The 24,806-nt window shown below is 57.1% G+C and overlaps 9 protein-coding genes and 1 non-coding gene across 10 annotated transcripts; 6 read left to right on the top strand and 4 right to left on the bottom strand.

Moving 5' to 3' along the window:
- Positions 1 to 749: 749 nt before the first annotated feature.
- Positions 750 to 2,382, bottom strand: MFIFM68171_09885 (uncharacterized protein; the record flags this gene model as incomplete). Its single annotated transcript, XM_071065304.1, has 4 exons — positions 750 to 1,491; positions 1,582 to 1,698; positions 1,758 to 2,122; positions 2,182 to 2,382. The coding sequence occupies 4 exons, from the start codon at positions 2,380 to 2,382 to the stop codon at positions 750 to 752; spliced, it is 1,425 nt and encodes a 474-aa protein (XP_070921405.1).
- Positions 2,383 to 3,676: 1,294 nt separating this feature from the next.
- Positions 3,677 to 3,750, top strand: MFIFM68171_t150. The gene has a single exon. It is a non-coding gene; the product is annotated as a tRNA-Val (tRNA).
- A 332-nt stretch (positions 3,751 to 4,082) lies between these two features.
- On the top strand, positions 4,083 to 5,472 carry MFIFM68171_09884 (uncharacterized protein; the record flags this gene model as incomplete). The annotated part of the gene is made up of 2 exons (XM_071065303.1): positions 4,083 to 4,623; positions 4,715 to 5,472. 2 exons carry the CDS (start codon positions 4,083 to 4,085, stop codon positions 5,470 to 5,472), a joined length of 1,299 nt encoding a protein of 432 aa, XP_070921404.1.
- A 506-nt stretch (positions 5,473 to 5,978) lies between these two features.
- On the bottom strand, positions 5,979 to 8,598 carry PAT1 (DNA topoisomerase 2-associated protein pat1; the record flags this gene model as incomplete). The annotated part of the gene is made up of 2 exons (XM_071065302.1): positions 5,979 to 6,267; positions 6,320 to 8,598. The coding sequence occupies 2 exons, from the start codon at positions 8,596 to 8,598 to the stop codon at positions 5,979 to 5,981; spliced, it is 2,568 nt and encodes an 855-aa protein (XP_070921403.1).
- A 1,960-nt stretch (positions 8,599 to 10,558) lies between these two features.
- On the top strand, positions 10,559 to 12,034 carry KRE2 (alpha 1,2-mannosyltransferase 2.4.1; the record flags this gene model as incomplete). Its single annotated transcript, XM_071065301.1, has 4 exons — positions 10,559 to 10,609; positions 10,690 to 11,553; positions 11,612 to 11,900; positions 11,967 to 12,034. 4 exons carry the CDS (start codon positions 10,559 to 10,561, stop codon positions 12,032 to 12,034), a joined length of 1,272 nt encoding a protein of 423 aa, XP_070921402.1.
- Positions 12,035 to 12,567: 533 nt separating this feature from the next.
- Positions 12,568 to 13,224, bottom strand: MRPS12 (mitochondrial 37S ribosomal protein uS12m; the record flags this gene model as incomplete). The annotated part of the gene is made up of 3 exons (XM_071065300.1): positions 12,568 to 12,642; positions 12,718 to 13,011; positions 13,084 to 13,224. The coding sequence occupies 3 exons, from the start codon at positions 13,222 to 13,224 to the stop codon at positions 12,568 to 12,570; spliced, it is 510 nt and encodes a 169-aa protein (XP_070921401.1).
- A 187-nt stretch (positions 13,225 to 13,411) lies between these two features.
- Positions 13,412 to 13,612, top strand: MFIFM68171_09880 (uncharacterized protein; the record flags this gene model as incomplete). The annotated part of the gene is made up of 1 exon (XM_071065299.1): positions 13,412 to 13,612. One exon carries the CDS (start codon positions 13,412 to 13,414, stop codon positions 13,610 to 13,612), a length of 201 nt encoding a protein of 66 aa, XP_070921400.1.
- Positions 13,613 to 13,713: 101 nt separating this feature from the next.
- Positions 13,714 to 15,186, top strand: MFIFM68171_09879 (uncharacterized protein; the record flags this gene model as incomplete). Its single annotated transcript, XM_071065298.1, has 3 exons — positions 13,714 to 13,820; positions 13,917 to 15,086; positions 15,141 to 15,186. 3 exons carry the CDS (start codon positions 13,714 to 13,716, stop codon positions 15,184 to 15,186), a joined length of 1,323 nt encoding a protein of 440 aa, XP_070921399.1.
- Positions 15,187 to 17,076: 1,890 nt separating this feature from the next.
- PKC1_2 (Serine/threonine kinase) lies at positions 17,077 to 20,919 on the top strand (the record flags this gene model as incomplete). The annotated part of the gene is made up of 7 exons (XM_071065297.1): positions 17,077 to 17,494; positions 17,563 to 17,826; positions 17,881 to 18,876; positions 18,956 to 20,063; positions 20,115 to 20,316; positions 20,392 to 20,797; positions 20,858 to 20,919. 7 exons carry the CDS (start codon positions 17,077 to 17,079, stop codon positions 20,917 to 20,919), a joined length of 3,456 nt encoding a protein of 1,151 aa, XP_070921398.1.
- Positions 20,920 to 21,710: 791 nt separating this feature from the next.
- On the bottom strand, positions 21,711 to 23,186 carry SHE9 (sensitivity to high expression protein she9; the record flags this gene model as incomplete). Its single annotated transcript, XM_071065296.1, has 1 exon — positions 21,711 to 23,186. One exon carries the CDS (start codon positions 23,184 to 23,186, stop codon positions 21,711 to 21,713), a length of 1,476 nt encoding a protein of 491 aa, XP_070921397.1.
- Between the last annotated feature and the right edge of the window lie 1,620 nt (positions 23,187 to 24,806).

Genomic DNA, 24,806 nt, shown 5'->3' with positions numbered 1-24,806 from the left:
CGGAGTTCCGGATATCGAGGGAAAGGAAGCGACAGGAGACAGACGCCGAAAACCAATCATGGCCTGCTCTCTGGTAGTGGGTCGGAACGCCTCTGCCATTGAACGCTTCGGTTGGCTGAGCCCAAGTATGTTGTGCGCTGTGGGTAGGCAAATGTTATTGGTGAGTTTAGGATCGATTTATCACTGCATCTCTTAATTTGGTATCTCGGTGCCTGATGTTGATTTAGTCAGGTCCATGACAACCCATCCAACCTATCGTGACGACAAAACAAATGCGGCTGGGCGAGAATGACAAACTCGTTGGCGATTAAAGTTAAACTAACATGCAGAAAGCGCCTGGTAATATCACCGAGCCTAACCTCAGTCCACTACCATTTAGTTGAATATGTTTGCGAAAGGGGTATTCGTACATATGAAACAATTCTAAGCCGTCAAAGGTGTCTAAGCCGAGACTTTAAATCATGCTCACAACCTGCCAAACTCCAACCGACATCCTCCTACCTCACCATCCACGATCGAGCTACCAGCCCTGTTGCCCCGGCTGGACTAAACTCGCATCGTCCCCAAATGCATTTCGTGCCTCTAATCCCATGCTCAGTATTCTTTCCCCGAGGTCCAAACCAAAAAAAAAAAAAAAAAAAAAAAAAAAACGAGTGAGAGAAAAAAAGCATCCACGGCAAAAGAAAAAAGAACTGCGAGGCCAACAGATTATATCATCGCCAACAACCCAGCGGCAATCACGACAGCGCTCAATCCATCGACCGGACAACGACCTCCGCCTTCCCCTCCCCCATCCGATCCAACGCCGCCTCACCTCCCTGCCCAACAGACACAGCTTCCACCTCCCCAACATTAACCGTGCTACCGCCGCTAGACGGCACAGACACCTTATCATCCAGGCCATGATGATGATGGTGCTGCACCGTGACCGCGGTCCGCGTGCTCGTACTCGCCCCGCTATTCCGCTGCGTCTCGGCGGCCCACTCTCCCCTCCCACCCACCATAGCATTGCCACCACTAGCGGCGGCGGCGGCGGCGGCGGCGGAAGCAGGACCCGCACCGCCCTCCTCGACATCCCTCGCGGGCGGCGCACCCGCCACGTCGGCCCATCGCGCGCCCCCAGCAGCAGTGGCGGTGGTGGCGGCGACCGCGGCGGCGTCCATCCACGACTCCATCCTGGCGTGGCTGGGGGCAAGCGGGCTCCGCAGCGGCATCGAGCCGATCGTCAGCGGGGGGCCGCTGCCGGTCGGGGCGGTGCTGGGCTGGCGGTCGCGGTTGTTGTGCTCGGAGTTCCGGCCCGGGACCAGCAGGCGGGGGAAGAGGCGGGCGACGAGGGGCTTGAGCGTCATGGTGCAGGCGATGGCGATGGCGGTGTGGGTCTCGATGACGGTCCAGTAGGTCAGGTCGGTGCCCGTGTAGGTGAAGTCCGGGTTGGGGAAGGCTTTTGCCTGGACGAGGATGATGAGGCGGATCATGGAGACGAGGCACACGCTAAATGAAGAAACGGCCCCATGTTAGTCGCGCCAGGGGGTGGGGTTTTGCGAAACGGAGAGGGGGAAAGTAACGGGGAGGAAGGCTCACAAGAAGCCCACTGCAAACACGCCAACAACGGCGACCTTTTGCCGGCGGGGGAGTTTGAGGGGGAGAACCATGGGGATGGGCAGCGTGAAGACCATCACGTCGGTTGCGATGATTAGCCTGGCTTGTGGCGTTAGCGGACGGAGGCTAGGTGAGGTGAATCTGAAGGGGTAACCCACGCTGTGCTTGCCCACCATACTGTGTCGCCTTGGCAGAAGGTCGCCTTGACCCTCCAATCCCATGCGGCTTCCAAGGGGATGCAGTGAGTCAAGATGGTGGCGACGGACCATAGATTCGATATCACGACAATAAAGAGCACGCCATAGCAGGCTCTCCGTGCCCATTCAAGGGTGAAGATGGTAAGGTAGAGCATGCAGATGGAGATCTTGGCCATTCCCAACGCGAGGATGTAGGTCAATACCGAGAACCACCAAGCCTCCAGCATGGGTGGCCCCTGAACAAATATGTCGATATCCCATACGTGTTTGCCCATGCCGTTCTTGACTTCGATGAGCATGCTGATACACATACCTGCTGCGGCTACCTTCACCGCGGTTAGAGAAGGAGCCTGCGAAGAGGGGGGTGGGTTGCGGAGGGACCAACTAGAGACAGAACGATGAACAAATCGGCGAGACCGAGTTTGCGGATTATCAGAGCGCGCGTCCACAACCTCAGTGCCACGAAAATGGCGGCTATGGACCAGGTCGTGAACGCCGCTGCTATCATGTTGGGACCGGTGTCGTCGTGGGGTAGATCGGACGCGGAGGGCCCGGGAAAGAGCCCTCCGGGCGTCGTACTGTTCATCAGGATTGATTCAGCATCCGTCGTTGAGTGCTTCCCGAGGCCCCGCCCTTCCTCCCACTCAACCGTTTAATACGTCTGTCTAAAAAACCGACGAACGATGGAGAAGGGGAATCAACCGAGGGCTAAAGGTCCATAAGATGTGGACCGAGTCTCAACCTGCTGCACTCGGGGGTTCGAAACCGCCCGCTTTCGAGAAGCAAGACTAGAGACTTGGCCCGCGGGGGCTCGTGGATCTTTGGGGGTATTTGAAGCCATGCGGTGAGTGCCACTTCACTGGCGCACCAATTCAGTGTCGTCTGCGGGACCCTGGTTTTCAACCCATGGTTTTTCAGGACGCCATGGCGGCCGGCTCTGGAATCCCGGGGCGCTTGACAGCAGACCACTAGCAGGGATTGCCCGCTCACAAGAGCGAGCCGTGTGTGGGCGGGCGCCACTGGCCGGGGCTTTGCAATTGCCTTTCGCAATCAATGTCTCGCATGCCGATGGGGTTGCCTGTTCGGGCTGTCGGCTGGCTTGAGCCCGGACGACGCCTCCAACGTCGGCGCGCCATAACTTAGACAAAATGCACGGGACTCACCAAACCTCATCATATCATCTCGCGACAGCTGCGCAGCAAAATCTTATGGCACGAGGGCTTCTTGGCCGGCCCTACCTCGTGGGATGCAACATGGCATTAGCGACGATCCGCGATGGACGATTGACAAGGAAATCCCTTGGCTCGTCGATCATATAGTTCGTGGGGAAATTATTACATTTGATCGTGTCAGACAAGGGATGCGGGATGGGATGCAACGACGCATTTACCAGCTTGGCGAACCGCACCCCAAGACTTGGTTCGTAATTATTAGGCCGTGCCTGCAGGTGTCAATGCACAATAAACCTGGGTCAGAACCCGTCCGCTCCATCAGCTGTCTTCTCCCCGCATCCGTCACACCCCCGATGCTGCCGGTCGATGGTATTGGTTGCATGGCAGCCGAGTGCGAGTGCGCACGAAGCGAGAAGGGACACGGCTCGGGCATGGCGACGCATATACCCTGCTCGTTTTCTATCCAACAGAACGTGTCTTCCCGACCGAGTCCGGATTCCTGGGTATGACATGCCGGCCTGCCTCGCCTCTGTTATTTCATGGTAATTTGCTAGCTCGATCGATCTCTCACACGTGCCGAGATTGCTGCTGTACCGTTCCATTCTTGTCATGCGGTTTACTGATCGCGGATCCTGGGTTTCCTCGTACCGCACACGGCGTGGTAGAACTTGTGTGGCCAACCGAGCCACGGCACCTCAGCAAGCTTGAGGTCCCGATGGTGTAGTTGGTTATCACGTCAGTCTAACACACTGAAGGTCTCTGTTCAAGCCTGGATAGGATCAAACGGGCATCGCAGCGGTGCATCATCATTTTGAATTTTTTACCTGGTTGGGATGCTGGCTGCTGGTGGGAGATGTTGCGGTAGCATCGCCCCAGTTAAACGAATACGTTTTCTTGTTTAAACTCATATGCTGCATGGGGGCTCCACCAAAATTTCCAACACCGCGGGGCATTGTTCTGAACTGTATTCTAGAACAAGTCGTGCGTAGTTTTACCAACAACTCTCTGGACGCGGGATATCTGTCTCACACCGGGACTTACTTATGCTTTTGCTTCAGCCAACATATTAATTGGCATTCTACAGCATCGCATACTCACAATAAGTCGCTACATAATGTCCACCTCGGAACCCCCGCGCGGGGCACCGGCAGCCTCTAAGGACGACGACGACGACCCCATCGTCGCCAGCTACTCCGTCTTCCTCAAGCCGCCGCTGCCCGAACACCGCAATCTTGTCGTCTTCCAATATGTCACCAAGACCGCTCAAGACCCCGGCCAGGTGCGCATGCCCCGCGTCATGGAGCTGCGAGTCAAGCCCAGCACGGGCATGTACGAAGTGGACGTGCCCATCGACACGATGGAGGCGTACGACCGCAACAAGGGAATGGCGTGGGGTGCGGCCATGAAGAAATCGATGGAGACCAAAAAGGGCGGCAGTCTGGGCTTGGCGGGGGGGTTTAATATCGCCGCGACCCCCAACCCCGCGGCTGGTAGAGGAGGGCGCCGGGGCGCCGGGGCCTCCAACGAGGATGACGGGGCACAATTGAGCTGGGCTGAGGCCGTCAAACAGGACAAGGTCTTGCGTGCCCAAACATTCGGCGGCGGGCGCAGCGCCGAGCAACACACCCGAGAAATGGTCGGCGTCTTCCAAGGGAGTGAGTGTTCCTCCCCCCTCCCTTTCCCATCTTTCCTTCCACCTACCCGAAGCGACCCAGCCACTAACCCGTCCCATTTCTCCCCACCCAGAAAACATCCACCTAACCCCCATATCACACATCGTCCAACTCCGCCCCGTCCCGCACCACCTCGACGCAGCCACCGAGCAAGAGCGGCTCGCGCGCGCCCCGCCCTCGGCCGGCGGCGGCGCGACATCCTCAACCGGCGCTGCCGCCACCGCCACCACCACCAGCAGCGCCACCACTGGCGCCGGGGAGAAGGCGGCCGGGCGGGCGATCCACATGGCGCTTAAGAGCGCGATGGACGAGTCCGGGGGGGTGGCGGCGGAGACGATGGCGGACCGGCTGCGGCGGGTGCAGACGGAGAGCTGGCGGCGCATGGAGTGGGTGCACGACGAGGCGGAGCTGGCGTGGGAGGCGTACAACGAGTGCCTGCTCATGCGGTCCGACAAGCGCACCGCCGGGGCCGGGGACGACGGCGGGGATGGGCGGGCGGAAAACGGAAACGGGAAGGGGAAAGAACCGGAGGAGCTGCAGCCCGGTACGGGGACGGGGACGGATGGCGGCGCCGACGACAGCGGCGCGCCGGACTTGGCGGAGCGGGTGGCCCGGTTGCGGACGGAGTGGGGCGAGGCGGAGCTGCTGCAGGCCATCAGCACCGTCCGGCGCCCAACGGGGTCCGCCGGGGATAGTGAGGAAGACGTGGAGGAGGTGGTCAAGCCGGAGCCCGGAGCTGGTCGGTCCGGTGCCGCGAGCGGAACTGCTGCCCCAAAGAGGGGCGCGGGGACGAGGGCGGCCAGTAGGGGCGGTACGATGGAGATAGACTAGGCTTGGGCGTAGACTGAGAAGCCCGGCAAGTATCACTTAATTAGACATTGGTCGTTCTGGAGTGGGGTTCCATTAGTTATCATTGCTATTAGATGGTTCAGGGACAAATCAAGCGCGGGTGCCGAAGACTCGATGGATTTCAAGATGTGCTGTACTGACGATTCGCTTCCCCATGTGCTGCTCATACTCTACATATATCCATACAACATCATTGTAACTCTTGTTTCCCTCAGCTTATGAGTAGCAATTGTGGCTTCTCTGACAAAGGACCAACCACCCCAACCCCCCACCCCCTCCCACACCCAAGATAGATCCGTCGTCGACACCACACCCACGCCAACACACACGGCATTGGGTATTACCATCTCCAGCCAGAGCAGCGTTCATTGAGGAGGATACCTCGCGCACCTCCTTGATAAATCCATCGAAAACTTTTAATAAATCCAGAACTTGGTTCTCACCTACGTCATCGGCGGATGACCGGATCGGACAGGCCTACTCAGGGTTCACTGCAGCAGCTCAACATCCAAACCAATCGAGCGCATAAAGAGGTTAACATTCTGCAGACGCTGCGCAGCCAGGTCCTGAGGCAGCGTCTTGGACAGAGCAACCGTATCCATGACGCGGTCCTTGACGGCGATAACGAGCCTCTGCTGCTGGTCAGGGCCGGCGCCTATTCCAAGCGCGGCCAGAAGCTGCCAGACGTAGATATCGTCGCTTGCGGTGACAGGACCGGGGAAGACGTGTGGGAGCGTAGGCTCAATCATGTCGAAAAACCGCGTGTAAGTCGCATCCCTGGAAATAGTCAGCTTAGTGATACACAGCGTGCGGGACGAATGGTACACACCATGAGCGCCACGCCTCCTCGCTGCCGCCTCCACCGTGCTTGATAATTTCGGCACGGCTCAGTATCATGGTGAGCATAGACGCGCCGATTCTGCTCCTGGCGATAACGTCAACACTGCGGGTGCAGACAAGGCCAAGCACGCCAGCGACAAGGTCCAGATCGAGCTCGTTGAGGACGTTGAACAGGGTCGACATGACGGCGATCGAGAAGAGCTCCACATTCTCACGCATCGCCGCGTTTAGCTGCATCTGCCCAGACGTCACCTGCGCGTTGCGGACGACGTCGAGGTTATCGAGATTCACGACGATCAGCGTGAGGATCGTCGTGCGTTGCTGCAGCGTAAGGTGGCGGCAGATGCGCTGCATGGCCTTCTTACCCTTGTTGTAGGAAAGAAGGGTGATGAACGGGTGGGTATGACCATTCTCGGGGTGGTCGTGGATCCGCAGAGTATCCCAAAGCTTGTTGTTGAGGGCCTCGGCCTCGCTGCGCCATGCTGCAAACTTCTGAATCGCCTCGGTATCGTTGTCGTTGGCGGGAGGCGGAGGCATCGTGCGATCGTGGTCCTCCATCTTCATAAGCGTCGTGTAGATGCGTTCGATAGAGCGCAGCTCGCTCTTCCTGTCAGCCCCACTCGAGACGTGCTTATGCGCGCTGCCAGGGCGATGAGCCTCGCCGGTGCTCTCGGTGCGCTTGATATTGAGCAATGGCTTGGGAGTCTTGGCGTTGCTGAACGAGATCTTGCCGAGGCTGCCCTCAATGACAAGCTGCTTGTTTTTGGGCTTGTTCTTGGCCGCCTCAACCGCGCGTTGCACTTGTTGTTCCATTCGCTGCATGTGGTTCTCCGGTCCGCGATGGTGGCGGCGGATGCCGCCCTGGCGGCTCCCGGTTTGGAAAAGATACGTCTGCGCAAAGTTATTCAGCGGCTGGCTCGGATGCTGACGCTGGCTGCCCTGGATTTGGCTGTGGACCTGATAGTAAAAGTCCTCGGCAAGGGACTCGTCGGTGCCGTGCTCATTCGGATTGCCGGTAGCAGCAACAAGCTGCTGAAGCTGGATGCGAGTGACAAAACTCTTGTCCTGTGGTGTCATAATTCCGTTGTCGCGGGACATGAGGAAGATCTTGTGATTGCGCTTTGCGCGCTTGGCTTCTTGTTCCAAATACGCAGCCTTCTCCTCCTCAGACAGCTGGGAAAGCTGCGAAGGATGGGTTATGATCTGCGGCTGACGCGAAAACGAGCCCTGCTGTCGATGGTTGGAATGCGTGGGGTAGGTGCCTGGCATGGGGGAAGTCTGATGCTGTCGGATGCCAAATCTAGCTGCATCTCCAGAAAGGCGGTTCGGGTTCTGCAAGATCTGCGTGGGCTGAACAGGGGCGGACGGCTGTTGACGCCCCTGAGCCGCTTGCTGGGCTAGGGGTTGGGGCGAAGGAGCCTGCTTGGCTTGCGGCCGCTGCAGGATGGTTACAGGATGCCCATGTCCGGGAGGGAATGAAGCCTCTTTGTGCTGGGAGGGAGAGGTTTGTGCAGGAATTTGGGGCTGACCATGCTGCGGGAATTGGTAGCCCATATCATACTGCATCTGCCGGGGCGCTTGAGGTTGAGGAGCAGCGGACGGCACGGTCGGCTGTGGGGCTGGTGATGCTGCAGCCGGCTGAGCGGCCTTCTTTGCCTGAGCTCTGATTTGGGCTTCGACCTCCTCGAGGCTCATCACCTTTCGGCTAGGGGGCGCAGAGGATGCCGTGGCGGCCGTGGTAGTAGGAGCCGGGGCTGGCTGGGGGGGTTTCTTGGGTGCAACACCCCATAGAGCTGCATCGACCTGAAGCTCACCGACTGGCTCGCTGCTGTATTTTTCATAACCAGTTCGGTAGGAGGAAGACTGTGAGCCATAGGCGTAAGACGATGTCCCCGAAGCGGACGGCTGTGCGAAGGACTGCGTCGAGGGTTGAGGTGCCGGCTGCGCGGCCTTGGCAGCGGGTTTCTGGCGGTTGAAGCGGACGTGCTCTTCTTCAATAACGTTCGAGACCTTGGCGGTTTGGCCAAAGAAATCGAAATCCTTACCGGATGGCCCAGCTGTCAGATCGCTAGTGTCGCCAAACGTATCATCGTTAAAAGCATCGCCGCTTTCCTCGAGCTGGTCACCCAGGCCATCGTACGTCTCTTCAAATTCGAGAGCGTCACCTTCATCGTCGCGGCTGGAGAGCCCGGCGAAGGGATTATGCGCCTGGGAAAACCCAGCGGCGGCCGGGTTGTGGCGCGTGGTATCGAAGCCGAAGAACGACATGGTTGCAACGGCTGGTTAGGCGATTAGGTGCGCTGGAAAAGGGTTACTATTGGAACGCTGGTCAGCCCTGAACTGTCGCAAAATAGCCAGATCATGATCTGCAATGGTCGCGGGGTGGCTAGGACTGCGGAAGTCACAAGTCTCTTGTATTCGAAAAAAAAAAAAAAAAAAAAAAAAAAAAAGTATCCAGCAACGCACAACACTCGGAAACACAAAACCAGCGTGGGGAACTAACGTACAGCGCAAGCAGTAAAAATAGAGCCGTGGTCAAATCGGTCATGGAACATGGTGATCTGCTCGATGCGACCAGAGGGTGAGCGTCGTCGACGATCTGCGACCGTGGGAGCGGCGGCGCGGGAGATGAGTCGAAAGCGTAAAAGAAATGAAAAGAACTGCTCTGGAAGGAGCGAAAACTGCGCTTTGTGCGCAATAAGAAGGCACCGAGGTGTACAAGTTAGGTCGCGAGCTGAATAATGTTCAAGTCGAAGATGAAGTCGCGACAGTGGGCCTCAAGCTGCTGGTGAGCAACCAGAACCAGAGTTGAAGTGGGATGAGGCGGGAATTATCCGATAAGCCAATCGGCGTGAGTCAGTCGGAATGCGCTCACAGCAACGGTGCACGGGCCTAACTAACTTTGGTTGCAAGTGAGTTGTTGCCAGATGCCGCGTGTTACGTGCATTCCATGGGTTTCTGGTTATTTGGCCTTTTTTTTTGTATAAAAAAAAAGAAAAAAAAAAAAAAAAGCATCTTTTCTCCAAAAGAGAAAAAAAAGAAAAGAAAAAAAAAGCATCTTTTCTCCAAAAGAGAGAGAAAAAAAAAAAAAAAATTCATGATCGAACATCATTTCCCTGTTGTTAACGGTATATCCCGATCACTTGACAGTTTCATGACGGCATACACAACCACACTCGAGGGAAATGTATTCTCAATTTGGTGTCCCACGAGACGTCGGGATGCCGGGCAGTTAACTGCATGCCTGATACCAGAAGAAAACAGGATGTGCCTCCCTTGAATTGGGCTTTGCTAGGTCCGAGACATATCTGTCTTAAAAAGCCTACGGCAACATAGCAGCTCGATCAGTCTCATTCAACGGATCCAAGTATGGCCTTGCTGCTAATGCTGTGTTGGGTAATACGATGCCGTGGAGCATGCGGGCTGTCTGTTTTGGGTCAAGGCGAGACCCTTGCCATGTCAGACGGCACAACGCTGCCGGCCGTCCTGCTTTGTCCCCAACTGCGAGATCCGGCGGGCCGGGTCCCAGCGAAGTGTATGCACGATCCTATCTTTGTAATCTCAAAGAACACAATCTGCAGGCTATGGCATGTTGTGAACCTTTACATTGGGAGGCGCATGCTCGCGGCTCCCCAGGGGGAACATTCCAGGTACGTTGTTGCAGCAGTGGGAGCATGGAATGCCTACTACGCAGAACTTTAGGGGTTGGTACGCAGGGATCTCGGCTGTACACGAGATTGCTGACGTGCAGGGAGTGGTAGCGCTCTATCTCTTTTGTGCAGACAACATCTCACAACTGGTTAAGGCAGTACATGGACAACGTAGCTGCTGGGTTTTTAGCGCCGTAGTACCAAACCCCAGTGGGGGAACTCCAGGTCTCTGAAAATCGACGTGCAGGGTAATGCCTCGCGGCCTCGCGCTCAGCATTGCCTCCTCCATTCCCAACTGCTTCTCGTTCGACGTCTTCCTCGAGCGCACGGCTTGACTCCGAGAAGGCAAAAAGGGAGAACGAGAATGACCGAACAGTGACCTTGATGTTCCTGACGGACGCGCTGTCCCCACCAATCACTTTTCTTTGGCCTGGACAGTTAGTTGCCACCCTTCGCTCGCCCTAGTAGGCGCACCGGTCGAACATATCAAACGACAGGCGCCTCAGGTGCCGATCGCCTTTACTCCCGTGCCATTTCTCGCAGCAAACCATTGCAGCTTTTGATTGCCGCCTGACAACATGGCGGCCGGCAGCGCTCGCTATGCGCGCTACATTCTCGTGGCCTTCTTTGTAAGTACGACCAGCGCTGCACTCCTCTCGGCCGACTTTGCTCTATGCTCGTTGTCAGTGCACCGTTGACAGCCGCCCAGCTCCTTGCAGTCTTCTACTTCGTGTCGAATCCACCAAGCATCCGGGCTTCCCCGACGGTCCCCGTCAGCAAGCTCCCCGGGGATTCCAAACACAACACAGCCGCGGATAAGAGCGACCCGAGCGTGACGAAAGGGGGATCTCACCACCCCAAGGTGGGCCCCGACTACGATGCCTCCGAATATCCCCTGGCGATGACGCCCAATGACCCGGGCTGGGACGATCTCTCGGGCATCAAGGCTGGGCCCCGTATGAACGCCACCTTTGTGACTCTCGCCCGCAACGGGGACGTGTGGGAGATTGCCAAATCGATCCGCCAGGTCGAGGACCGCTTCAACCGGCGCTACAACTACGACTGGGTGTTCCTCAACGACCAGCCGTTCGACGACACATTCAAGAAGGTGACAACCTCTCTGGTTTCCGGGAAGACGCACTATGGCCTGATTCCGGAGGAGCACTGGTCGTTTCCCCCCCACATTGACCAGGAGAAGGCGAAGAAGGTGCGCGAGGACATGGCCGAACGCAAGATCATCTATGGCGACAGCATCAGCTACCGCCACATGTGCCGCTTCGAGTCGGGCTTCTTTTACCGCCAGGAACTCATGATGAACTATGATTACTACTGGCGCGTGGAGCCGAGCGTCGAGCTGTACTGCGACATCCACTACGACCCGTTCCGCTTCATGCACGAGAACAACAAGAAGTACAGCTTTGTACTCAGCCTGTACGAGTACATCGAGACGATCCCGACTCTGTGGGACAGTGTCAAGAAGTTCATGAAGAACCACCCCGAACACATTGCTGAGGGCAACTCAATGGCCTTCCTTAGCGACGACGGCGGCGAGACGTATAACAAGTGCCACTTTGTAAAGCACACCACCTCCCCTGATGCTCTTCGTTCGGCTGCTAACAATCCCTCTCTAGTGGTCCAACTTTGAGATTGGCAGCCTCAACTGGCTCAGATCGAAGGCCTACAGCGACTATTTTGACAGCCTTGACCAGGACGGCGGCTTCTTCTACGAGCGCTGGGGCGATGCGCCCGTGCACTCGATTGCCGCGGGGCTGATGTTGCCCAAGGAACAGATTCACTTCTTCAACGACATCGCCTACTACCACGTGCCCTTCACGCACTGCCCAACCGGAGAGAAATTACGGGAGCAGTTGAAGTGCCACTGTAACCCCGGCGAGAACTTTGACTGGAAGGGCTACTCTTGTAAGACTTTGTCGGCCCGTTCCGATGATTCCGAGCCGCTGTTTGCTAACCCGTGTTCTGCTACAGGCACTTCCAGATTCTACGAATTGAACAATATGGAGAAACCCGAGGGTTGGGATAAAGAAGGCGACTGATTTAGTGAACGCTTATGGAGATGTGCTTGAGGATTGGTTTGACGTGTACGATCCCTAACTTAATGGCCTTGTTTTCCTTATTATCACACGCATGAGCCTCGGGAGACAACCCGGCCGTGGAATGAACGGAGCAAAAATGGTATAACGGATTGCGGGGGGCGTCATGGGACTACGAAACGTTGGTGGTCGTTTTTGAGCTTGGAAAGGGGCCAAGCGGGTGGCGGGGTGTGTTTTGTTGGTATTGCAATCGGACTCTACGCCAGAATGAGGTGGTTTTGCGAGCACTCTTTTATCTGTATATATTCGGCATAGGTCATTGGGAATCACAGTTGTTTGCATTTTACTTGTCTCCAGACACCCGCGTGGTTTGTTTCACTGTTTTTGGTTTAATGATACAATGGCATGGTGCAACAACTAGCCTCTTCCGCTCTGGAATCAGAGTCGCCAGGCGAGCAGCCTGGAAGTCTCAACCCACCCCCTCATATTCGTTCCTGGGACGACCATCATCCCATGCAGCGACGTTGCTTGCAACCTTAGCCAACCGACGCCTTCTTCGGCTTCTTAGTCCCGTATTTACTCCTGCTGGTCATTCTGCTGCCGACACCGCCCTATAACAATCCATCAGCAACCTCTCTCTACACTAGGACACCGCTATAGTTATCACGGGAAAAAATAATACTCACCAGATCCAAAGCCCCTCTAACCAAATGGTATCTCACACCAGGACAATCCTGTGCCCTCCCGCCGCGCACGAGCACGACGCTGTGCTGCTGGATGTTGTGCCCCTCGCCGGGGATGTAGGCCGTGATGACCTTGCCGGTGGACAGCCGCACACGGGCGGTCTTGCGCTCGCCCGAGTTGGGTTTCTTGGGCTTGGTGATGCCCACCTTGACGCAGACGCCCTTGAGCGCCGGCGCGTGGATGCTCGAGAGCGCCGGGGAGACGGCGTGGCGGGCTCGTTGGGGTTTCCGGCAGCCCTAGAGAGGAGGAATCAGAGGACCGGTTTGGGGAGATAACGGGTGTGGGGCGAGCAGGAAAGGGTTGCGCACCCGCAGGACTTGGTTGAGCGTCGCGTTTTGCGATGGGGTGCTGGAGAAGGCCCGCCGAAGGATCGGGGACGGCGCGGGCGGTGCCAGCGGCTGCTGGAGTGACGGCCGCAGCACTAAGTTGCGGAGGAATGTCGTCGCCATGTTTGACGGGTCGTGGTGCTGGCGACGGCAGCCCGGGAGTTCGTCGTTGACTTGGACCTGGACCAGCAATTCGTGATAGATCGGATCCTGCCCGATTGGAACTTTTGCTATCACGAGTCTGTGCACGTGTTTTCGCGGCAATTGTCGGTTTAGTGGAGATTCGGGCCCCTTGGTCTGTGCTGGTCACATGGGCTCTATTCCTTGCATCATTGCCCGCCGGATTCGACCCGCTGTGGAGAGCGGGAGGGTAACCTCGGCTGCCCTGTCGGACTGGTGCAGCGATCCCTTCAACCGTGTACCTCGTGGATTATTCGCCCTGATTCTTGCTCTTGATCGGCTTCCCGGGGAATGCATGACTAGCGTGACACCGGCCCCTAGCGGAGCCTAGAAGCCGTTTCTCGTATAAAAGGCTCGGACCGCCATTTCGTCGTTTTCTAGCCCTGTAAACTACTCCCGCGTCTAGTCCCCTGTCTTACACACAGTTCCGACATGAGGTCATTCGTCAGAGCGTTGCGCCCTGCGGTGCGAAGAAGCCAGGCGGCCTCCGTCCCGAGGATATCTAGCGCTCGGGTGCAGCTTCTTCCTACCGTCCAAGGGTGAGTTACCTGAGTTCCTGGGTTCAGCGATCGGGCGTTAGCAGCGTTGTGGGAGCGGAGTGTTTTCTGACCATGGATGTCTCGCCGACTGAACAGTGCCCGCCCGCTCTCAACCACAGCTTCCCGCCGTGACCCCAACCTTGCCGATGTTGCGCCGACACCCATCACCCACTTCTCCGAGGTCGAGACCGCCATGGCCGAGACGGTGCAGAAGTTTGCCAATGACGTGATTCTGCCCAAGGTGCGCGATATGGATGAGGCCGAGACTATGGACCCGACTGTTGTCGAGCAGCTGTTTGAGCAGGGCCTGATGGGTGTTGAGATTCCTGAAGAATACGGGGGTGCCGGCATGAACTTCACGGCTGCCATTATCGGTATCGAGGAGCTCGCGCGAGTCGACCCGTCCGTGTCGGTTATGGTGGATGTCCACAACACGCTGGTCAACACGGCTGTGATCAAGTGGGGCAGCGAGTCGCTCAAAAAGAAGTACCTCCCTCGCCTGGCTACCAACACCGTGGGCTCCTTCTGCCTGTCGGAACCCGTTAGTGGCTCAGACGCGTTTGCCCTGGCCACCAAGGCCACCGAGACAGAGAGCGGTTTCAAAATCAGCGGGAGCAAGATGTGGATCACCAACAGTATGGAGGCTGAGTTCTTCATCGTCTTTGCGAACCTTGACCCCAGCAAAGGCTACCGAGGCATCACAGCTTTCATCGTCGACAAGGGCATGAAGGGCTTCAGCATCGCCAAGAAGGAGAAGAAGCTAGGTATCAAGGCAAGCAGCACATGCGTGCTCAACTTTGACGACGTGGAGGTGCCCAAGGAAAACCTGCTCGGCGAGAGGGGTCAAGGCTACAAGTATGCCATTTCGCTGCTGAACGAGGGCCGCATCGGTATCGGCGCTCAGATGACCGGCCTCGCACTTGGCGCGTGGGAGAATGCTGCCAAATATGTGTGGAACGATCGCAAGCAGTTCGGCAAGCTAGTTGGCGAGTTCCAGGGCATGCAGCACCAGATCGCTCAGTCTTACACCGAGATCGCTGCAGCCCGTGCGCTCGTGTACAATGCCGCCCGTAAGAAGGAGGCCGGAGAGGATTTCGTCATGGACGCTGCCATGGCCAAATTGTACGCCTCGCAAGTCGCCGGACGTGTGAGCAGTCTGGCTGTTGAGTGGATGGGTGGCATGGGCTTCGTTCGCGAGGGCCTGGCTGAGAAGTTCTTCCGGGACAGCAAGATCGGTGCTATCTACGAGGGTACCAGCAATATCCAGTAAGACTTGTACTACCGGATTCCTTTCAGGTTCAAGCTAACAGACATCTCAAGGCTCAACACAATCGCCAAGCTTCTCCAGAAGGAGTATACCGTGTAAACTTGTAGTACCACCAAATGTAAAGACTGAACTAAAAATGAGCCTGATTGAATACCTTGTGCAAAGAGCCAGATTGCATTGCCTAGAATCTAAAGGTATTCTCAGGGCTGAGTTTGACCCAGTGGCCCATATGTCGTCCAGTCAGAGCCGGGCCCTGCCTCACAGGTTCTTTCCAGACCTTCGAGGCAGAATCTCAGAGTCCCAAGGTCAGTCGATTCAGAAAGTTGGGAAGATCAAGATCTCAGCCTCGACCAAGGATATGAAAGTGTCGGTATCATTGCACAAGGTATCTAAGCCACCCGCAACCCGTAACTCAGGACCCGGTCAGCATCCGGGGCTGAACTCGCCTCCGGCAGATGTCCGGCCAAATCCGGCATGACGAGCTCGTCAGCACATTGATAAACTGGTTCCGGGAGACCTGCTCGCAGGGGTAATACCATGCTGGTGGTCGTGCTTGCGGGGGCCGTCTTGGCTAACATTTCCGGGAGGGGACGCTATCACGCATATTCCTGGGCGAGGGTCTCGGCTTCGTTGCCCGGGGGCAAGACCAAAAAGGTTGATTGTGCTTGTCTACGAGATCGGCACCCAACCACAAAACACGACCTGTATTCGAAAACTGAAAGAACATGGAGCCAACCCTTTCCTGTGACGCGACGCATTGGTTATATCATGATGTCCATTGTCCGATAGGCTCCAGAGTGCGCATGGTTAGGTAGCGTGGTGAATGAAACTAGCGGACCTTCATGCGGCACGCGCAGTGTTTGGATGAGCTCCCGCCCACAGTGTGTGGGACGTCAGCTAGGATGGATTGGACCACGCTGATAGGTGGCCCTACGAACCAGGCCCGGCAAAGTCCTACGAACAGTCCTAGGCCGGTCTTGGATGACGCCCAAGCTCCCAGCTTCTCTCAATTCAGCACAGCCGTGGTCCTGTAAGGGACTTGTCAGGCGCAACATTTGATGGGTGGAAAGCTCGAGGACTAGTTATCGGTATGTACGAGACGCCCTGAACTGGATGGAAATTTCGAGTCGCCTGGCCCGACACTTGCGGCCCCTTGCTCCGTGATTCGGAGTCGAGAAGTGTCGAAGCTCGCTTCGATCCTGCTAGTTAAGCCCCACTTCAATGCCCAACCGTCACCGTGCGACGCGCCAACAGTATCCCCAAGAACGGGAGTGAAATGTGGGAAACTCGCCAGTTGTTGCCGGTGGTTGGGGCACAGCTTCAGCCATGAAACAGTGTAGAGGGTTATCCAGGTTGGGTATCTGCGAGGTCAAAGAGTTGCGCGTCTCCCCAACAAGCCTCTGCAGCACTGGCCCGGTTACCCCGCAGCCGGGGCGGAAGGTCAGCAGAAACGGCGCAAGGAATCCTCTGCTATGTGAAGGGGCTATGAATGCGGCCGCAATCACGGCGTCCGGGACCAGGGGTTTGTTAAGCAGGCGAGGCCCGTCTGGGACCACAATAATATATCGGGCGGATCCCATGCTTGATGCCTACCCAGCTTCTTGTTTTTGTTTCCTTCCTCCAGATTCCAGTGTCTCCTGGAAAGGCGGGCAGCGCTACGTGCCTCCACTGAATGGGCGCAAACCGCTAAACCGCGGCCCGGTTCTTCATCAACAAGGGCTCTGCCAAATGCGAAACACAAAACCCCGCCATAATTCGTCACTGACGACATCCGCTACCGTTCGCAACACCACCCGTCGCTGCCCGCCGCGACTCGCGTTTGGATCTCTGGACTAACGCGAGCGGCGCCTGCAAGACGAACTAAACCGACCGAAAACTAAAGTCGAACCGAGCACCATATTTTGTGGCATCATCCTTAGAAACCCCCCCCCCCTTTCTCCCCCCACCTTTTCCCCTACGCGCCCCGCCGCGTAGAAGACGACTGCAGCCATGAGCGACGAAGGGAAGATCTTGGACATATCCAAGAAAATCGAGCGCGAAAAGGCCTTGATTAATGCTGCCAATCTTATGCGCCAGCAGACTAACAATGAATCCGTCCGCTCCAAACTCGACACCCAGATGCGCGAGGGGCGTCGCAACCTCGAGTTCTTCGAGGAGAGACTCCGCGAGCTGCAGATGCGCCGTCTGGAACAGTCAGTCGACAACATGACTCTGGGAGGGTCGACGCTTGGCTCTTTCATGAACGCAGAACAGGGAGGTGACGAAGGCGGTGCCCCAGCGCCGCCTCCGAAAGATGGATCTGGATACGCCCAGTACACTCAGACCGACCTGATGCCTCCTCGCCCGTTCCCCGGCCAGCCTCCCCACTCCTCGGTACCCAAGGCCCGGCCAAACTTCACCAAGCTCGGTAGGGTGCTCCGAGCAGATTGCGAAGGGGTGTATCCGTTGGGTTGCTGACTCTACAACCCGGCACAGATCTCATCAAGTTCGACACGCCGTACTTAGGTCCCCGCATTCAGCTGATGCTCTCGCAAATCCAGTTCAAGCTCAATGTGGAGGAGCAATACCTAAAAGGTATCGAGAAGATGGTGCAGCTGTACCAGATGGAAGGCGACAAGAAGAGCAGAGCAGACGCCGCCGCCAGGCGTATCGAGAGCGGACAGAAGATTGTGCTGCTGAAACAAGCGCTCAAGCGATACGAGGAACTACATATCGACATGGATGTCGATTCACCGGATGGTACGTGGGTGAAGAATAATCCCTTTCTCACACTTGCTAACTCGACCGCCATAGACGATAGCATCAACATGCCGAATCTGAGAAAGCCGCTGACCGGTCAACTCTCGATCCGGGTCCTGGCCGTCAAAGACGTGGACCATGCCCCGCTCAGCAGGTTCTCCCGCGCCCCCGAGACGTTCGTGACAATCAAAGTGGAAGACAATGTCATGGCCCGAACGAGAGCATCGCGAAACGACAGATGGGAAGCCGAGTTCCACAGCATCTTTGTCGACAAGGCAAACGAGATTGAGCTGACAGTCTATGATAAGCCGGGTGAGCATGCCCTGCCTATCGGTCTGCTTTGGGTGAGGATATCCGACATTGCCGAAGAGCTCCGTCGCAAGAGAATCGAGGCCGAGACGAACACGTCGGGGTGGGTGTCGGCAGACCGCCTGGGCTCCAATCCCCGGGTCCCTCCGCCTCAGTTTCCCATGGGTGCGCAGGGCCCCCAGTTCGCAGGACCGCCGACCTCTCCGGTGCCGGCACAGCAAGGAGGCCAGGCCTATAATCCGCCGGCGCCGGCGCCGCCGGCACACGCCCCTATTGTGTCTCAGCCGATCGACGCGTGGTTCAACCTCGAGCCGACGGGCCAGATCCAACTGAGCCTCAACTTTGTCAAGGAGAACAAGGAGCCACGGCCGATGGATGCCGGCCTCAACCGCAAAGGTGCTGTGCGTCAGCGCAAGGAGGAGGTGCACGAGATGTACGGCCACAAGTTTGTGCAACGTCAGTTCTACAACATCATGCGCTGCGCTCTCTGCGGGGACTTTCTCAAGTACTCAGCCGGCATGCAGTGCGAGGACTGCAAGTACACATGCCATACCAAGTGCTACACTAGTGTCGTCACCAAGTGCATCTCCAAGAGCAACTCGGAGACCGACCCTGACGAGGAGAAGATCAACCACAGGATCCCCCACCGTTTCCAGGCTTTTTCGAATCTCACAGCCAGCTGGTGCTGTCACTGCGGCTACATGCTCCCGATCGGAAAGAAGAACTCGAGAAAATGTGCGGGTACGTGTCGTCGTGCATTCCCCCCCCCCTTTTCGCACCGGATTTATTATGCTCTGTTAGACGCTGACACCGCTGTTAGAATGTGGTCTCACTGCTCATGCGCAGTGTGTGCACCTTGTTCCGGATTTCTGCGGTATGTCTATGGCCGTCGCGAACCAGATCCTGGAAGGAATTAGATCGACCAAGAAAACCCGCCAGGAAAAGGCCTCATCCATGAGTGAGCGAACCCTGCGAGCCGGCAGCAAAGGGACGACCGGGAGCGCTCAGCCGGCAGCGACTTATCCACCAGGCGGATACGGTGCTCAGGCTGCATCTCCCGAAGCCACGGAAGCCGCCAAGCTCATGTACAACCAGACTTCGCCGCAGAGACCTACTGGCCCCGACCGAAGTTCAACAAGCTCTACCACGGCCTCGGCGGCGGCGGCGGCGGCTATGTCCCCCAAGGCTAATGTTCAGGCCTCGCAGCCAGCGGGTCAGATACCTGATTTCGGACCCGGACATTACGGCGCTCCAGGAGGCTACGGGCGGCCAACGCAGCAAGAAGACCTGTATAGCGCATCACCACCGCCACAGCAGCCGGCGTACGGTCAGCCACAGCAGCGTAAATACAACCCGGCCGACTATGCCAACATTGGAGCATACCCCGGCCAGCCTCCTGTCCAGCAGCGGCCGATGCAACAACAGGCTGCCCCGCAGCAACTCGTGCACCAGCAAATGTACCAGCAGCAGCAACCGGCTGGTGTGCCTAAACCGCAGCCTGTGCCCGCCCACACCGAGCCTCAAGTCCCCACTGCCGGTGGAATTCCGGTGCCGACTAAGAAGCCTCTACCATCGGCAACGGACGCGGGCACGGGTCAGCGAATCGGTCTGGACCACTTCAACTTCCTCGCCGTGCTTGGGAAGGGCAATTTTGGCAAAGTCATGCTTGCCGAAACGAAGCGAACCCGTAGGCTGTATGCGATCAAGGTGCTCAAGAAGGAATTCATCATCGAAAACGACGAAGTAGAGAGCATTAGGTCGGAGAAGCGCGTGTTCCTGATTGCCAATCGCGAACGCCACCCTTTCCTCACCAACCTGCACGCCTGTTTCCAGACGGAGACTCGGGTCTACTTCGTCATGGAGTACATTAGTGGCGGCGATCTGATGCTGCACATCCAACGCGGGCAGTTTGGCACCAAGCGAGCGCAGTAAGTGTCTCTTGGGTTCAAAAGGCAGTACTGCCGGCTAACATGATACAGGTTCTACGCCGCCGAGGTGTGCTTGGCACTCAAGTACTTCCACGAGAACGGCGTCATCTACCGGGATCTCAAGCTAGACAATATCCTGCTGACGCTCGATGGGCACATCAAGATTGCTGACTACGGTCTCTGCAAAGAGGACATGTGGTACGGCTCGACAACGAGCACGTTTTGTGGTACCCCCGAGTTTATGGCTCCCGAGGTATGCCCCCCCCCCCCCCCCCCCCCCATCGAGATGTCGGCTGCAAGAGAGGTCCGACTGACGGGATAAATGCAGATCCTTCTTGACAAGAAATACGGCCGGGCCGTCGACTGGTGGGCCTTTGGCGTGCTGATCTACCAGATGCTCCTGCAGCAATCACCGTTCCGCGGCGAAGACGAGGACGAGATTTACGACGCCATTCTCGCCGACGAGCCGCTCTACCCGATCCACATGCCGCGCGACAGCGTGTCGATCTTGCAGAAGCTGCTCACCCGCGAGCCGGACCAGCGGCTGGGCAGCGGACCCACGGACGCGCAGGAAGTCATGTCGCAGCCCTTCTTCCGCAACATCAACTGGGACGACATCTACCACAAGCGGGTTCAGCCGCCGTTCCTACCGCAGATCAGCAGCGCCACCGACACGAGCAACTTTGATAGCGAGTTTACGAGCGTGACACCAGTACTTACGCCAGTGCAGTCAGGTAGGTTTCGGCGGGTGTCGGTCATGTGGATGTGGTTGATGCTGATACGGGATTTGGCAGTGCTCTCTCAAGCCATGCAGGAAGAGTTCCGTGGCTTCTCGTACACGGCGGATTTCGAGTAGAAAGGCAAAAGACCTTGTCTGTCGCAATCCGGTCGCTTGCCATCGTGGGACTGGCTCCTCATGAAAACGCTCGACAGGAGCATCGCCTCGCCCACAGATGAATGCATCGGCTGTGGGCGGTGCGGGCTTAGTCACGACCGGACGACGATCCCAGGGAATCTAAGACAAGCCGCCTCTGCAGAGATACCGTTCCGTGCTCAGCTACTTGGTTGGTTGTCCGTGGTTTAGGTGCTGGATGAGAAGGACGCTGAGAAGTATCGGAAGAGATTGTAACCGCATGGGATACTGGGTCAAATAGATGATTGATGATTATACATTTGAATGGTGGACGAGGAGCGGCGGTGCCATGGTGGATAATGGTGGTGTGAGGAAGTAGGTTGGAAGCAGGAGGGTAAGGGCAAGGGGGTGGTATTATGGCAAGTTTAGGGGCTCCAGAGCGGCTGAGCATCACAGGAGCGTATGGCTCGGAGCGCATACTGCATCCCTTATACCGGTATGTGTTTGAAGTCTTGTTCCTTACCTTTTATTGCGGTTTCTCTTCGAGGTAGTGGATGGGGGGGGGGGGGACACGGAAAAGTCAGGTGTTCAATCACCTGGTCTTCATTGCCACGGGAGCCACTCCTAATAGAAGTGAATTAAGCGACTACTTTGAACTACAGACTCAACATGCAACCTTACATATAGACCACGGTTTGTGCCACAGTGTTTTGGACAAGTCTATTTCGCTTTTACAATATAGTGTACACCAAGTATTTACAGGTCAGCAGCAGTGGCACATTAATTGAGGGGAATCAAGTCCTGCTATTGCGCAGCAAGGCAAATGCGATGGTCGCCACCACCGTCGCTCCCGCCGCGGCGCCCTCAAGCGCGATAATGGAGACGTCGCGCATCCGCAGGTCTGCCCTGCGCTCACTGTACAGGTCCATGACGGCCGCCTTCAGCAGGGTGGGATCAGACCAGTACTCCGTCATGACCTCCTTCCACGGTTTACTTGGCGCTTCCTCCGTTGGCGTGATCGCTTCGGGATCCGTCACACTCGCGGACACGGCATCAAGATGCCCGCCCACAACCGGGACAACAGCTGCCTCGTCGTCGCTTTGGCGCGCAGCCGTGGCGGTCGCCAGCTCCTTCAGTCCGCTCGCCTCAAGCGCGGCCCTCACCTCGGCCAACTCCCTCTTCACCTCGTCCATGACGCTCCGCTCCGTCTCGGCGATGCCCCGCATCAGCCTCTTCCGCCGCCACGGCTCGGCGACGAACTGCAGCACCAGGAACAGCACCACGTTGACGCCCATGAGGCCCCAGGTGCCCCAGGTGGACTGGCGGCGGATGCGGTCGCTCCAGATCTGCTCCTCGTGGTAGCGCTTGAGGATGCCGGCGTTGAGCTCGGCGCTGAGGCGGGCCTCGTCCGTCTCGGCGTCGGTCAGCTCGGCGGCGGCGCCCGCCACCTGCGCCTCGAGCTCGTGGTCGAGCCGGTACAGCGTCGTGAAGCGCTCCAGGTCCGCCGGGTTCCACGTGTCCTTGCGCGCCAGCAGCGTCGTCACCTCGCGCTGCGTCGCCGCCCGGTGCGCCGTCAGCGACTTATACGCCTGCCGCGCCTCCCGCAGCCGCCCCTGCGCCGCCGACAGCTCCCCCTCCAGCCGGCTGTTGCGCGACTTGATCGCCTCGATGGCCGAGTACCCCGTGAGGTCGTTGATGGTCTGCGTGGCGGTCAGGGCCCGCGATTGGAGGTTGTCCATGAAGGTGGAGAAGCGGGCGGACCAGGGGTGGCGGTGGGTTTCGGTGAAGGAGGGGAGGGACCGGTCGGCGGAAGAGGAGGGAGTTTCGCTTTCTGGAGGGGGAGGTTCGGATGGCGTAGCGGATGTCGATGGAGAAGAAGAAGAAGAGGAGGAGAAGGAGGAGGCGGAGGAGGCGGAGGCGGAGGCGGAGGAGGGAGATTCGGGCTCGGTATCTTTCGGAGATGGTGATGGCGATGATGATGATGGTGAAGACGACGGTGAAGACGATGTTGATGTGGACGGAGCATCTTCCGTCGCGGCGGCTGGTTCTGAATTGCTGCTGATGCTCTCGCTGGGCTCTCTGGGCGGCCTTGGAGCGGTCGAAAACAGGCGTGCGCGGCCGCTGGGGGCGCGGACTGATACGTTACAACGGAGGCATATCGGTATAGAGGTTCTAGGACGGGGCCTCGGTGACGAAACGCCCAATTGATCGAGAAGGGCCGCTCCGCGCAGAGGGCGCACAGTTAACCGCAAGGCTGTGTGGGAAGACATTGCACTTGCGGTCGCGAACGGAGGTTCGGCGGCGGCCTTCAACGTTCCGAATGTGCGGGAGGTGAGGGAGTCGGTTCGGCTGTGGAGCGGTGGAAAGGCGGTTGTTAACCGCATTCTGCCGCCGGCATTTCTCACCGCCCGTGGGGCTAAAGACGTCATGACCCTAACCCCGGCGTACTGCCCTGCTCACCCACATCACGCACAACATTACACCTCCCATCTTGAACGCTTCGCATCCAAACGAACAGAAGCACCATGACCAACCTCAAAATACTACTCTAGAGAATTTCATGATCGGAAAGTACTTCCTGGCCGGATCGTGCAGTTCTTCTCAACCGGAGACGTTCCAGGTCGGGTTTTTGACATTGGCCACCTGGACTCCATTCGTTTGAGTGCACGGGGTTCAAGATCGCAGTTGCGATGTTGTAACAGATAAGTAGAAAAGCTGGGTGTACTCTGCTCAAGCGGGGATATGGCATCAGATACCTGCGTAACCTGTTAAGAGATGGCTCGGAGCACCGATGATGATTCATTCGACGGGTGGAGGTTTCGCGTAGAGGCAAAGCACGTCACAATTGCTCGGACGGCCCACGGCTAGAGATCGGGCCTGCAATGCAGCTAGGTGCTCTCGAGAGTCACGAGCGGCGGCCAGATGGTGCAATCAGTGCGCCTGCTAAGCACAGAATTACCAACGCGAGGATAATGTTGTAAAGAAACTCTACTGTATTACTTTGTTCCCCGTCGTGATTGTTTTACCGCTTTGAAGGAGTATTATGTTAGTCCAATGGTGGACTTGACCTGTTTCTACCTCCTCCGGCTTGCGAGACTGAACGTTGTTGATGGAACTAATGCCATAGGGGAGAAAAAAAAAAAAGGAAAAAAGTTGTAATTCACTACTTTCACTCTGATTATTAGGAACTATAACCTTAACAATATACGAGAATACTAATAGAATATTCGAGGTGACTATCAATCCTGTCCATCTTATACGGCTTGTTTTTTCTTTTTCTTTTTTCTTCCTCTCTATTGTCGCTTGAGGAAAATGATATTGGGGGCAGAGGTTTTGCCACATAAACGGAGTTGCTGTATTTTTAGGCCTCTGTTGGTATCGAGAATCCCTAATCCTTGGCATCTGACTGCATCGGCGCTATCTGTTCGCGCATCTCTCCGAGGGTTTATGATTGCTTACTATTTGCCTTTTCGTTGACAGGGCTGAGAAGGCGACCCTCAACTTGCGAGGCGAACGTGAGCAATGACTAAGCAATGTCGACGACTTCAGCACGCCTGGAGCGGTAGTAGCAAGAAGGGAACTTTCCGGGTCGGGGTGCCCGTGTCACACTGTAGGTGCCCGTCCTTGGGTGACGTGCGCTCCCACTGCCCCGAGCTGCAGCACCATGTGCCCTCTCGGGAGATGCATGATTACTACAGGCCAAGGTTGCAAGCAAAACCTACCCAGGCATAGCCCCCGGTCCTGCAGCGGTGGCAAATGGCCACAGCCGCACCGCAACTGATGGCTCAATGGCAAGTTAACCCTTGGCTGCAGACTCTAGAGGCAGCCTTAATATTGGCGTCCAAGCTGCGGAACGGCGGCGGGGAACTTCGACTACCTTACTCAGATCG

This window comes from Madurella fahalii (assembly GCF_045866475.1).
Source record: "Madurella fahalii IFM 68171 DNA, scaffold_5, whole genome shotgun sequence".
NCBI classification, from domain to species: Eukaryota; Fungi; Ascomycota; class Sordariomycetes; order Sordariales; genus Madurella; species Madurella fahalii.
Note: the sequence above shows the minus strand (reverse complement) of the source record. Positions and strands in the feature narration are given on the sequence as shown.